At 34.3% G+C, this 15231-nt stretch overlaps 1 protein-coding gene across 1 annotated transcript; it reads left to right on the plus strand.

Moving 5' to 3' along the window:
* The first annotated feature begins 3568 nt into the window (after positions 1-3568).
* On the plus strand, positions 3569-12682 carry LOC131644240 (nuclear pore complex protein NUP98A). Its single transcript, XM_058914684.1, has 13 exons — positions 3569-3805; positions 4043-4104; positions 4381-4659; positions 5620-6222; positions 6358-6579; positions 6676-7262; positions 7893-7980; positions 8087-8147; positions 8345-8483; positions 8636-8746; positions 8835-9009; positions 11122-11184; positions 11663-12682. Exons 2-13 carry the CDS (start codon positions 4086-4088, stop codon positions 12340-12342), a joined length of 3027 nt encoding a protein of 1008 aa, XP_058770667.1. The 5' UTR covers positions 3569-3805; positions 4043-4085; the 3' UTR covers positions 12343-12682.
* The last annotated feature ends 2549 nt before the right edge of the window (positions 12683-15231 follow it).

A 15231-nucleotide genomic window follows, 5' to 3' on the forward strand; every position in this document is an offset into this window, starting at 1 on the left:
GATAATTGAAGATCCTAATGATGACAATGTGCAAACTCAAGTTAATGTTGATCAAGATGATGTTATTGTTAACAATGTTGTCGAAGTAGACATTGTTGTTACTAATATTGTGTAGTGGCGGCGATGGCAATATTGAATTAGGAGGAAGTGAAACTTCAAGCAATCCAACATTGGTTAATGATGAATAAGGTGTTTCATCTAGGGCAGAGTTTGATGATGATACTCAAGATACCGATGAAAAAGATGGTGATGATTTCATTGGAGCTTTCGATGTTTGAAGCCATTAGCATATCTATTTTATGAATTTTTTTGCTTATGTAGTAGCCAATTAAGAAGATATTAGTAATTTAAGTCTTTAACTACATACTTTGCTATTTTGTTTGTTTTATTATCATGATTTTTTGCTAAGAAATTTGTTATGGAGTATGAAATTTTAATTTTATTTTAATTGGTGTTCTATTATATATATTTGTGTCAAATATGAGGCATTTACAAGTTTAAAAATATAGGAGCGTGTCATATATGTGTCACTTACAGGTTTTTGATAGTCATTTTTAATTTTCAATAGATTCGTACGAGTTTGCGAGTCGAGTCTACATGCCCTTTACGAGTCTGAGTAGACTTGGGAATCTGACAACCTTGGATGGATCTCAATGTCGACATTACATTATTTTTCTTTACTTTTCTTACAATGATATAATTTCAAGTTAATTTTATCTTACCCATTATTAATTTAGTGTCGTTTCATATTATTGATTTTCACCATATTTGTTATAGTAATATTTTTCATTAGTACGATGAATCTATAATTTATCTTCTTTTTTTTTCATATTTTTCGTTCACACTTGATTGGTGTTTCATTCATACTTGGATAGTGTTTGGAATTAATAATTTTTTAAAGATACTATTGTTCCAAATAAATAATTTAATGTCTTTAATTAGCCCATCATTGCATAATTATAGTTATTATATTTGTCCAAACTCTTTAGTTACTTTGGATGAAAATATGTTTTAAATTATAAGTCGCCTTAAAATTTTTTTCTATCATATCATTTATTATTATTCAGTCATTCTTCTTCTAATTATTTTCAATTTATATTAATAAAAGATAATTTTATAAAATAATTTATTTATTTTTTGTTAAAAAAATAAATAAATAACTTACAAATTTATCCTTAATTTAAAATTGATTTACAAGAATATGAAATAATATCTTAGTCTAAATAAAAAATGTGAGCGATACTAGTACACACATTATAAATTTTAGGTGAATGAAAATTAAAAATCTCATGTGTAAAATGAATACAAATATACATAAAATTTTGAACATCTCCTTTGCACACATGTCTTTAATTAATTTTTATGTTAATGATGTCTATTTGTTAAATATCAAAAGGAGATATTATTCAACCAAGCAATTGGGCTCGAGAGGTAAACGAGCTCCTGCTAAGAACGAAGGTTCGGGGAATATCGAGTTCGATTCCTGGTGGGAATAATAATTGGCCAGAGTCATGGAAAAAGAACAATATATGGAATGAGACACTAGTGATCCATAAACATTATTTTGAAGTTGTTGATGAAATTTTCAAAGATGTTATTCAATTTTGTTATATTATTTTCAGAGAAAAATTTGTTGTTTTTGAAGGAGATTTCAGACAAATTCTACCTTTTATGTTTAAAACAACAAAAAGATGTAGTTCATGTTACTATTAACTCCTCTTATCCTTGAAATTATCGTGAAACAATGATGGTATATACAAATATATGTGACTACTTAATCGAAGAAAAAATGTTGGTGTTAGCTAAAGAATTTTTTTTTCCGATTAGATATTAAATGTTGATGATGGAACAATTGAAGAAGAAAAAGATGACAATACCACCGTTAATTATTTTTATTACAAGTCTGTGTGATTCAATTTTTCTATTGTTCATATACTTATACATCCTTCTTAGATAATATGAATGATCCCTAAGGTTTTCAAGATAGAGTTATACCGCCTTTAATAATAATATTATGGATGTAATTAATAGTTATATGTTGTCATTGATTTCTAATAAAATAAAAAGTCATATAAGTTTTGATATTCCTTACTTAATAAAAAGGCATATAACTTCTCTAAAGCCATGTGTCTGAAAGTCAACCCTACCAAATGCCAAGTTTTTTTTTTGGGAATGTGGCATATGAGAAAAAACAAGTAATCTAGGAGATCACAGGTTCACAGAGGGTTTGCTTCCCTTTAGATATATTGGAATTCCTTTGACTAGTAGGAAGCTAGCTATTAATCATTATCTGCCCCTGATTGAGAAAATTGTGGCTAGAATTAATCACTGGAGTTCTAGGCTGCTTTCTTTTGTGGGCATGTACCAATTGATTAAAAGTATGCTTTTTTTCTTTAACTAACTACTGGTTGTAGTGCTTGCCCTTACCAAGGAAAGTCATTAGAAAGATTGAAGCAATCTGTAGATCTTTTCTTTGGCCAGGGAGTGAAAAAATCACTAGGAAATCTCCTATAACTTGGAAAAATGTTTGCTCTTCTAAGAAGTAAGGAGGTCTCAACATCATAGCCTTGGAAGATTGGAACAATGCAAATTTGACTAAGCTATTGTGGAATCTAAACGGCAAAGCAGATAGCCTGTGGATCAAATTGATCCAACGCTATTATGTAGAGAACCAGAACATCATGACAATGGAAGTGAGAAATAATACCTCTTGGATCCTCAAAGCTATCTTGAAGCAAAGACAAAATGTTTGTAACCTTCAAATCTAGAACACTCTGCTGCACGGTGACAAATTCCATACCAGAAGTGTTTATGAAGCTTTAGCAGACTCTTATTAGGAGGTAAGCTGGAGGAAGTTGTCCATTGGAAATCTTGCTAGCCCAAAGCCTTTTTCACCCTTTGGCTGGCTTGCCATGAAAGAATGGCCACAAGGGATAGACTCCTCAGGTAGTATATCAAATATCCTGAAGTGTGCTCTTACTAAGTTGTTGAGACAATTTATGAGACATGGAATTATAGGAACATTACCTACTTTGACAATGATACCAATAAAAACCCTATAAGACTTAATACTATCAACACTATAGTGTATAGATGCTGGGTCAAACTGAAATTTAGGAAGTTTATCGGTAGGCTAATGATGTCATAATTTGTGAGACTATGGATTTTTGTTGTCTCCTTGATGAGCTAGATTCCCTTGAGATCGCTTGTTTGTAATCGTTTTTTGAATTTGAATAAAGTATTTTTATTAAAAAATAATTAAATAAAATCGTGACAGTAAATTTGTCCATATAAACCATCCTACTTTGTGAGATAAAGTACAATAGATCAATCTATCACAATTGTTATATCATTAGACATGCTTGACTTTTCTCATCATAGTTATCTATAATAAACTTGTAGTACTAATAATTGTTAAGTGGAGTAGCGTTTTTTTTAGTCAAAAAAAAGTGGTAGCGTTTTTTTTAGTCAAAAAAAAGTGGTAGCGTTTTTTAAACTCTTTTAAAAAATAAATAAAAGAAAAAAAAAATAGTTCCGATGAAACCCTGATTGTGTATCCACGGAGATTTCACGCTACACAGCGAAGGTTTAATAATAAACAACAGCACAACACCGATATATAAATAAAATTGAAATAAATTTAAAAGCCTAGTGAGTCTGCGTAAACAGTGTTGTGGTCGATTGAAGCAAAGAGAAAACGCCGTGGCTGAAGAACCAACCCATTCTCTCAGCCATCACACACTTTCTCTCTGCATTCTCTTTGCCCTAATCTTCTCACGCAGATCTATATCTTCCCTATTTCACTGTAAGTTTCTTTCATTTCATCTTAATTAATCTTTCACCGTTTTCAATTTCACTCGTTTCCGCTTTCACAATTCGTTAGGTTTATTTTCGTTTGTTTGATTCAACTTATTCACAATATTGATCGATTTATAATTATTATTATAATTATTATAATAATGTTGATGATTAATCCGGTAAAATCTTAGGTTAATCTTTTATCGTTAACGCTAATTATATATTTGATGTGTGTTGGTTGTAGTTAAGGTGTAGCAAGGTTCTACTGTATTTGGAAAGGTGTGAGAATGTTCGGTTCAACAAATCGTAAGTTTTCCATTCTTCTCCATTTTACTATTGTTAATTTTCTTTTTTTGTTTATTTTATTTGTGGTTTATTGAATCATTTGCACATTTACAATTTTTTTGGAGTGAATATTTATTGGAAAATGGTTGTTTGTTATCATTTATCATTCTATGTATGTTGTTGTTTTTGTTTCTGTTGTTGTTATTTAAGTATAGTATATAGTGATTAAACTTTGTTTACTGATTACTTCAATTACTTTAATAAAGTATTGATTAATTTATGGGCTTTTTTAAACAGCTTTTGGGCAGTCGTCCAGCCCGTTTGGCTCCTCGCAGTCGGTGTTTGGGCAGCAGACGAATAATTCGAGTAACAATCCTTTTGCTCCAAAGCCATTTGGTAGCCCAACAACTCCATTTGGATCGCAAACACCTGCTTTTGGGGGTACTTCCACGGGAGTATTTGGCGCGGCACAAACGTCGTCTCCTTTCTCTTCGAATACTACTTTCGGCGCTTCGTCGTCACCGGCTTTCGGGAGTTCAATGCCTGCATTTGGGGCGTCTTCATCTCCTGCTTTTGGTAATTCTTTGTTGTCGTTTGGCGGTAGGCGTATCTATGGAATGAATGTTGATATTTTTCCATTTATGAATTGTGTTGCACTAAATAGATTGTCTTCATTGCACTGTTGTTAAATAGTTTGTATAACGTCGCTATACCGCAACATCGTAGCAGAATTTTGATAAATTGATATTGTTCCGCGATATGTTAGTGGTGCTATAGCACTATTGCGTTATGGAATTTTAAGAATTTGATATTTTTTCGCTATCCGCAATTGACAACACCGATTCTTTGGAGCCTTTGAGTTGAAACCGGTTTATTGGTAGTGTCATGCGATGTGTGAGAAGCACAATGTTTTAAAAACTGAAATACCAATTTTCATACACAGATTTTTTGTAGTGCTTAGCTAATTCTTTTAGGAATGTTATTTTTTATGTCTGATTTCACAAAACAACTGTCGAGCTTTACTTTCTCTGAATTTACTATTATCATATTTTCTCTCCTTTCTAATGAAAATTTCATTTCATTTGAATTTGTATGTCTGTATCTATGTGTGCCATAATTTGTCTATAGATTTCTTCCTCCCTCCCCCCACCTCAACAGTCCACCCCGAAAGTTGTTCTCATTTACATGTCTGTAAATTGATATCATGGGAACCACAGATTCATACAATATCCCATCCCATGTGAAACACTTAAAAGCAAGAACACAAGAACACTATGAAGGAGTGCGATTTCTTTTAGCTGTATGCGTTCTCTAGTCAATGCTAATTTACAGTTCTTTTAAAAGACCTAAAGATTACATAATGACTGAAATTTGTATTTTCTAGTTAATGCTATCCTTCTTTTATTAATATCTATTAATATCTAATAATGGTAATCATTAGCATCTTTTGGCTTACTCTTCTGCCTTTCTTATTGTATTGTTTTTGTTATATTTTGCGGTTTTGTAATTCTACCTGAAAACCAACTTTCTTCCTAGGATCATCTGCCTTTGGTCAGAAGCCTGCTTTTGGAGGTTTTGGCTCTACTACTACTTCAAGTCCATTTGGAAGTGCCACCCAACCATCACAACCAGCATTTGGAAGTAACACCCAACAATCGCAACCAGCATTTGGAAGCAGCATATTTGGTTCCTCAACACCTTTTGGTGCATCATCCCAGCCGGCATTTGGTGCGACCAGCACTCCTGCATTTGGTGCGACCAGCACCCCTGCATTTGGTGCGACCAGCACTCCTGCGTTTGGTGCGTCCAGCACCCCGGCTTTTGGTGCGACCAGCACCCCGGCATTTGGTTCAACATCAACCTCAGCTTTTGGTAACACAGGGGGTGCATTTGGCATGTCAAGTACTCCTGTGTTTGGAGGTGGGGGAGCCTTTGGGGCGTCAAGTAGTCCTGTATTTGGCTCATCAAGCACATCTGCATTTGGAGCTTCCAGCACTCCTGCTTTTGGTACTTCTAGTAGCCCAGCTTTTAGTTTTGGCTCGTCCACTCAGGCTTTTGGTCAGTCTAGTGCTGCATTTGGTTCCAGCAGCCCATTTGGCAGTACAACCTCAGCCTTTGGAGGTCAGAGTTCTGCATTTGGTGAGTTTAATAGTTTTTAATTTTTTCTTTGTGATATATGTATATTTACGATGCAAGGGACTCGAATAATTGCATTTTTTTCTGTATATTATGTCGTTGTTATCGAGAGTGATTTTTTCATATTTTTTTATGCAGGATCACAGACTCCCACTCCAGCATTTGGAAGTACTGGTATGGGGCAGTCAGGATTTGGAGGTCAGCGGGGTGGAAGTAGAGTAGCTAGTTACTCAGCTACAACTGAAACAGATAGTGGTAACACACCACCTGGAAAATTGGAGTCCATATCAGCCATGCCTGTTTACAGAGATAAAAGCCATGAGGAGCTACGATGGGAGGACTATCAATTGGGAGATAAAGGTACTTTCAAAAAGATATATTAAATAGAAATAGTTTGATGATTCCTCAAGCTTTCATTGGTGTTGACTGATTGTCTTGACTTATTTTCAAATTCAGGAGGACCACTTGCCTCTGCTCCACAGCCAACTGGTATGGCTGGCTTTAATTCATCTACGACACAAACAAATGCCTTTTCTCCATCACCTGTATTTGGTCAATCATCAGCCAATCCTTTCTCTAGCACAACACCTAATTCTAACCCATTTGCACCGAAGACTTCAACATTTTCTTCTGGATTTGGAACTTCAGCTCCTGCTTTCAGTTCATCGGCTTTTGGTTCTTCAACGTCAGCAGCAGCACCATCCATTTTTGGCTCATCCTCATCCCCGTTTGGTGCCAACACTTCGTCGCAGGCATTTGGGTCATCCTCTTCCCTGTTTAATACTGCAGCTCAGAGTACATCTTCACCATTTGGCTCAAGCATTTTTGGCAACACCCAGCCATCCCAATTATTTAGCTCTGCAGCCCCTTCAAATTCACAGTCTAGTTCTGTTTTCGGTCAGAATACCTCCCCCTTTGGGCAGACTGGCGGGTTTAGTCAATCAAGCTTGTTCAGCTCACCTTCATCTGGGCTTGCTGGAGGCATTTTCTCAAACAGCGCACCACTCACCTCCAATGCTATGACAGGTTTTGGTCAAACAGCGGTGAGTAGATTTGATATAATGCTTTTCACTTTTAACATTGTTTTTCGGTAAAGATCATGGTTTTTTATGATCCAAAGATAAGATGAAGTCAGTATTTGAGATTTACTTAACTAACCTGTTAAGTTTTTTGCAAAACTAGTTGTCAGTTGTCACTGTTCTTTAGGAATTACATATAAATGATAAACGTTACTACTACCAACACCACTAGTCCGCTACCACTACGCTCTATCCTGACAGGAAGGATTGTCCGCACAGATAAATAGTTTTCAGTAAAATGAAAACCATCCATCTACTAGTGGTTAAATATAAAACAAGCTGCTAGGAACAAAATAAATGAAGTTGTCTGTATGGAATATGATTACACCATTTAAACATTAAAAGAAATGCTATTTACATCCTATTGAGCATCTTATGGAAATCCGGCGTTGATTTACTTGTATTGTTTGTGCTTTCTAATAGTTGATTTACTTGTATGTGAATATTTATAGCATCTTTGTATGATACTTCGATCAATACTTTGTCTATTTTAAGGTTCCTTTGTTTTCTGCATGTATCATACATTTTCCCACCCCAACTCCAGTTTGCACTAGATTTCATTTTCTATTATGTTCTTTGACTGTTTATCTGCAGCCGTCAATGTCAACACCATTCCAATCTGCGCAACCTGCTCAGTCAAGTGGTGCCTTTTCCTTTAGCAACTTTGGCCAGACGCAACCTGGTTAGTTCAATATTTTTGCTATGGGTGCGCTGTTTTTTTGTTTCATGCAATGATTGAAGGATTAATGTTTCAAATTGATTACTTTATTTTGCTGTCTTAAATATAGCTGGTGCAAGTAGCTTTGGTGGAACTTCAGGCATGTTTGGTCAGAATAATTTTGGACTTCAGTAAGTTACCAGTTACAATTGTTTTATTTATTGGTTTCATTTCAAGCATTAGTTTAAAGTACTGTGTATGTTTTTCTGGCTGACCAAGGGAGAATGACTTTTCTCGTATTTTATCTCTTTTTTTTTTAACATAATGTCACTTTTTTTTTTAGTTAGGACTGTTTTTCCAATTAAATGGTTCTTTTTTTGTTTGACAGGGCTATTCCCCAGAATTCCGTGGTTGCACAAGCAGCACCCATTACAAATCCGTTTGGAACGCTACCTGCTTTACCTCAGATGTCAATTGGCCGAGTTGGAACTACTCCTTCTGTTCAATACGGAATCTCTAGCATGCCGGTAAATGATGTTGATTTTATATGCTGGTTTTATATTTTAACTTGAGTTCATCCATATTTTATTTATCTTTCCAATGCAAACTATGATCAACCTTTGTGGGTGGTTTTTCATTTTATGAACCGCAAATAAGTTTCATACTGACTTGTTTTCAGGCCCAAGACAAACCGGCTACCGTAAGAATATCCTCCTTATTGACTTCTCGCCACCTCTCACAAAGACGGATCAAGTTTCCTTTAAGGAAATATAAGAATGAGGGAACAAAGGTGACTAACTGTAGTTTTGTCAGTTATGATCAGGGTTTATGTTAAAACTAGGCCTGTAGTATGTCTTAACTGCACTGTTCTCTTGCAGGTTCCATTCTTTACTGATGATGAGGACACTCCGACCACACCAAAGGCTGATGCCCTTTTCATTCCTAGGGAAAATCCAAGGGCATTGATCATTTGTCCCATGGAGCAGTGGCCTGGAAAGGCTTCCGAGAAAGCATCTACTTTTAAGGATAGATACACCTCTGTGAATGGGAATGGTAATATCTTTTTGATTGATCATATTCAATGTTTTTCTCTACTTGAGTTTTGAAATGAAGTATTACGTTCGTTACATTTGACATACATCATGGCATCCCAAGATTTGTATTTTAGTATTTTTTTTTTTTGGTACTTAGTTATAGGTTTATTCCTTTAGGTCTAAAGGGAAGAGAAGGAATACTTGCAATGATTAATAACATTGATGACAGTAAGGAAATATGAAAATTAAGTGTCTTTTTGGTAAGACACTCAAATTATGTATAATAATCTCAATAATAAAACTTCAATAATATTGATGACAATAAGGAAATATGGAAACTAAGTGTGTCTGGTAAGGTATCCATAAAATATGTATATGTTTTATGATAGAGTAATGATGTGATGAGATATTGTTAAGATATTATCACAGCTATGATTGAGATAATCTATGTTGTCAATCATGCCACTTTGGCGATCTCGGAATTTCAGAGCAGGTGTCCGCTGCGCCGCGTTCAGCCTGCAAGCCGTGTTCAATAAGTGCAGCAGCTGCGAATCACATCCAAATCTCAGGCTCCCTGGCATGATGGCATCTGCTTTCATTTCAGACTTGATGGTCAAATTAAATTAACTTAGTTGACGGTTCTTTCAATATTTTGAGGGCATATTGGTCATTTTGATTTATTTCAAGTGACCTATTTCTTATTCTTTTTCTCAAGCATGTGTGACTCATTTTGGATCTCCTTCTGCGGTGTGAGGAGGGTCGGTTCTTCTCCTTCTGCGAAACCCTCCAAACTTCTCTTTTTTTTTTCTTTTTCTTTTTCTGCTTCTCCTGTGTGCAAAGCCATCTGTTTCTCCTGCTTTTCCATCTTCTGCATTTGAATCCTTCTATTCTTCTGGTATTCTGCTTTTGCAAAGCACACTGCTCTTATATGTTCTTTTGGTTTCTTTTCCACTTCTCTCTGCAAAATACTCAACATTGACACCATTATCTAATTTGATTTTTAATTAAAGTATAAGAAGTGGAGTTTTCTTCTGCTCCTGATTTTTAATTAGTTAAATTATATTGGGTTGATTTGTTTTCTTTGACCGTGGGTTTTGTGATTATTAACGTTAGTGACAAATGAACAAAGCTAGTACTACCTCCATTTTGCAAAGCTCACCGCCCTTATATGTTCTTTTGGGTTCTTTTCCACTTCTCTCTGCAAAATACTCAACATTGACTTCATTATCAAATTTGATTTTTAATTAAAGTATAAGGAGTGGAGTTTTCTTCTGCTCCTGATTTTTAATTAAAGTATAAGGAGTGGAGTTTTCTTCTGCTCCTGATTTTTAATTAGTTAAATTATATTTGGTTGATTTGTTTTCTTTTACTGAGGGTTTTGTGATTATTAATGTTGGTGGCAAATGAATAAAGCTAGTAATACCTCCTTTATTATTATGATTATTTTTTGGCATTTTCACACATTAAGAAATGTAATAATTGTTATATGAAAAAGAGAAATTACAAGTAATTTACAAAACTGTCCTTCATTAATGATATGAGAATGATAAATTTACAAAATTGATAGAAGAGAGAATAATAAATGCTTAAGGGTATATTTGAAAAAATAACATTAATGATTAATTGGTTTTATAAAACGACTTATATTTAATACAATTTTTTCCCCAAAGCGACTTATAATAAAAAATGGAGGGAATAATTATTTATTAACTATGATTATCCTTTTAATTGTGTATTTTTTTTTGCTATTTTTTGGTATTTATGTATTTTGTTGAGATTTATTAGATTGTGTACTATTTTTTAGTCTTCGTAATAGCGGTCACTGCATAGCAGTTTTGGGGTCTGGCCTGCTGATACTTGAGATTAACGGCATAGGGGAGAGATTACATTTGTTTTCTAGGGCATCTCAACATTACTTATAACCCTCAACCAAACAAAAACATCACTTATAACCCTCTACATTTTAGTATTTTGCTGTATTTGACTTGTGCGCTGTTTTGCCATACTTCTTTTTCAATTTTCTGTTGTTAGATATTAGCAAGAGTACAAGCAGATTCTGCGTTATGTTTGCACAAACATTTGAAATTTTACGTTTTTATATAGCTACTCATAATTTGAATGTAATGTTCAGGGATAAGCTCAAGAGAAGCAGTTACCGCACCCAATGATAGGACCGGCTCACAGGATAAAGAGAGTACGTGCTTCTCACACTATTAATATTTATTATTGAAAGATGGCTCTATCTTATTGACCTATTTTAACAAATTTTGAACTATTTTACTGGACCTTGGTGGCTGTGCTTCATTTGTTGAGATTATGAGTTACATTAACAAAAGAAAAATGTTTTAAATTACGCGTCACACTATGTTTTCGATGTAATATTAATTATTTTATTTAAATTATATCCCTAAATTGACCATGTGTCACTTCTATGTTCATATTACTTATGCATTTATCACAATGATTAACAATCAATGGCTAATAATGATAATGTTGTACAATTGTTACACTCTTTCATTTATGTAAAGCTTTTCTTAGTATGAAATAATCTAAAGTGACACTCAGTATGAGACAACGGAAAGTATTTTACGATGGATCATTAAATTGTTCCCTGATTTGTCCCATGTTTTTGTGCTTTTATTCCCGTCTCATAACTTCTGTATTATTTACAGAGATTGCAGCTGAAAATGGTGCTGTCAAGGAGCAAGTTCAGCAGCCTATTCCTACAAAGCATGCATCAAATGGGAGTAATGAAGACCAGTCTCCGCAAAAGGCGGATATGTATAAGACACTCGGTGGGCACAGAGCCGGTGAGGCTGCCATTGTGTATGAACATGGAGCTGATGTTGAGGCACTAATGCCAAAGCTACGGAGATCTGATTACTTCACACTGCCTCGTATACATGAACTGGCGGCCAAGGAAAGAGCTGAACCAGGATTCTGCAGTCATGTCAAGGAGTTTGTGGTTGGAAGGCAAGGTTATGGCAGCATCAGATTTTTGGGCGTGACAGATGTACGAGGGCTTGATCTTGAGTCCGTTGTTCAATTTAATAATCGTGAGGTGATTGTATACATGGATGATTCAAAGAAACCTCCTGTTGGACAGGGGCTGAATAAGCCTGCTGAGGTAACACTCCTCAACATCAAATGTTTTGATAAAAAAACTGGACAACAGTATACTGAAGGGCCAAGAATCGAGAAATACAAAGAGATGCTGAAGAGAAAGGCTGAAGATCAAGGTGCCGAGTTTGTATCATATGATCCCAATAAGGGGGAGTGGAAGTTCAGGGTCAACCACTTCAGTGTTTACAAGCTGGTAGATGATGACAGTTGGACACAAGTTGATGCATAAAGGGTTGGTTTGGTCCCATATAATATGAGGAAAGGGCAACAATACATTTTATAGTTTGGGAACTAAAGTATTGCTCGAAGCGTACTTGTTTTTCATTGTAAATTGTTTCTGTATTTTAAGGATATAGCCAGGGCCAACCTTGTTGATACGTCCTTTTTGTCTGTGGGATATGTTTTGATAGATTTTACAGTCTGTGATGTTGAAATTGTGTCTATTACCATTTGCTTTTATGGCTTAAATGGTGAAATTTAAGGTGAGGGATCAAAATTGCTGTCTCATACCGAGGCATCAGAATTTTATTTGCAATAAAAGGTTTATGAAACAGTGTGAATTTTTTGAATTTTCCAAGTTCCAATGCTCGTTTGAGTTCTCTCATCATGTTTGTGTTAATAGGCCCATTGATCCTACTGGGTTGGTTTTTAATGACGGTGACGATCACTTGCATTGCATCCCCCATCCCAACACTGTACCTTCAAAATGTTTTGATCTTAACTAGTTGGTTAATCTCGAGATACTTATACTCATTTTTGTTAATCTTAACTAGTTGACATACCGAAATGATAAGTTTGAAACATATTGATTGGTGTTTGGGAGTGTTGAGTTCCAACTTTCACATGCTTATTAATGTCTCCACGAACCATCTAACAATCTAGGTTATACTAACGAACTTGAAGTATCTCCATTGCTATCAATGTTATAATCTGTGGTGACATACTCAAGTAGTCACCTTCCACAACCTTTTTACTCCTACAGCAACCTTACTAGCAACAACTTTCTTAGCACTTCCTAAAGAACCAGCCCGTATGTGTAATCTTGAATAATTTGCCTCTATAATGTATATGAAATATTATGTTACACAACGAATGAAATGAAATAAATATAACTAAAATTTGCTGAACAAACTTAAAATTTGAGGTATGAGATAAAATGATATTTTTTATACCTTTTTTTAAAATAATCATAGTAGTGTACCTTAAAAATTTATTAGAAAACAATTATGATAAGAAAGATAGTAATATTTTTTAATGAGTATGGGTAGTATCTGCAACACTCATACAACAAGATTTATTTTAATTTTGATTAAAAAATGAGTAAATTTTAAATTAGTTCTAACTCCGTAGTACACTCTTAAGCATGTCTTTGAGATTAAAAATATTATTTATTTATTTTTTAAGTTTGTTTTAATGTTAAAACTAATTTGATAATATATGGTTAAATATATGAATCGATAATAAATAGTTATAATAAATATCAAAAGAGGTAAGTTCTTTTTAAAACTATCTAATTTTATAAATTAATTTGAAAATGTTCAACAAAATTAGGGATTATTTTATCAGTTTATTCTTTAATATGATCACTTATTTATTGTTGGACTCAATGTGTATTATGGCTTATTAAAAAGGCTGCATTTTATTTCTTTACCTTTTTTTTTTAATGTATTTTAGTTTAAGAGAATCTAATAGTGCTAGTCTACTAGTGGCTACCTAACTCAATGAAATCCTATTTAAAAAATGTATAACGAATGCCTCCCCTCTTCTAAAATAAAAATAATAATAATATTCCCCTAACCTCTATTAAAAAATAAAGAAAGATAAAACTTCACACTCATGAAAGGCCAATATTCTGGTTAGGTGTCTCAATAAAATAATAATCTGGTTAGGTTAATAGAATATAACATATTTAAACTATTGACGTTTTTTTTTTATTTTAAAATAAGGTTGATATAAATAAAAGAAGATTGTTAAAAAAAATAGGGGAACATCAACCAAAACCATATCACGAATTGACGAACCTAAAGAATGACAGTCCAAGCCTGTTCTTTATAAAATCTGCCTTTAGACTAATCGGGATAGAATCAAAGAAAGAATAATCAGTAAGATTAAGACCTAAGTTAGCAAGCTCATCAGCACAACTATTACCCTCCTGAAAAATATGAGAGACCACAAAATTCCAATTAGTGATTAAATTTATACAATTCATCCATCTATTTCTAATTTTCCACGGAACCAAGTAAGGAGTTTTAAAAGCCTTGACCACCGCCATGGAATCAGACTCCAACCAAAGCCTATGCCAATTTCTCTCATGGGCGAACTTAATAGCAAACGTTGCATCGGTAAGTTCGGCGATGAGCGAGTTTGACACATCCAAACCAACAGCAAAAGCTCCCAAAAATTCCCCATTACAATTTCTCGCAATGCCACCGCAAGCGGAACGACCAGAAGAAAAAGCCCCATCACAATTAATTATGGTCCAATTTAACGGAGGAGGTTTCCAAATAACCTCGACGATATTATGTGCTTTGGGAGGACGGATAACTATTCAAAACGTCTTAAGAATTTCAAAGTCAGACATATTCAAAAACGATCCATCCGTGTTACTAGCAGCCAAAGCAACATCGTCTAAAATATACACAATAGAAGAATTGAAACTATAGTTGATATTACGAAATCTGATGAAGGTGTTTTCATGTTGGCTGCATTATTGGTAAAACATACCTGGTTGATATTGTTTTATGCAGGTTGCATATGTGTGAAACTAATACAGTTTTTGTAGTGAATGTCATGATCGATGTCATGACATCCGTGTGTGACAGCAGGAGCTGTTATTGTTTATTAAATGTGTTTCCAGATTTATCCTAATTATTAGTTTAGGAAACATTTTATTGAGTGCTGCATATTTCATCTAGAAGATCCTACTGACAACATATTTTGTAACAGGCAGTTGGCGTGTGAATTAGGTTAACTTTGTTAACCCTAATGTGTTTCTTAAAAAGCTCAAGGCCCGGGACTGCATATAAAAAGGACTGCAATCCTAGTTTGGAACGCAGACAGAAGATTTTGTATTGTGAAGAACTATTGTTCTGTAACTGTCTCGTGTGATCCAAACAAT

The sequence above is a fragment of the Vicia villosa genome, linkage group LG1 (assembly GCF_029867415.1).
Source record: "Vicia villosa cultivar HV-30 ecotype Madison, WI linkage group LG1, Vvil1.0, whole genome shotgun sequence".
NCBI lineage: Eukaryota > Viridiplantae > Streptophyta > Magnoliopsida > Fabales > Fabaceae > Vicia > Vicia villosa.

Bases quoted from the DNA above. Each gene is read 5' to 3' on its own strand.
- LOC131644240 (XM_058914684.1), top strand. The intron at 6,580-6,675 runs GTACTTTCAAAA...TTTCAAATTCAG, and splicing joins CTATCAATTGGGAGATAAAG to GAGGACCACTTGCCTCTGCT. The intron at 8,148-8,344 runs GTAAGTTACCAG...TTTGTTTGACAG, and splicing joins CAGAATAATTTTGGACTTCA to GGCTATTCCCCAGAATTCCG.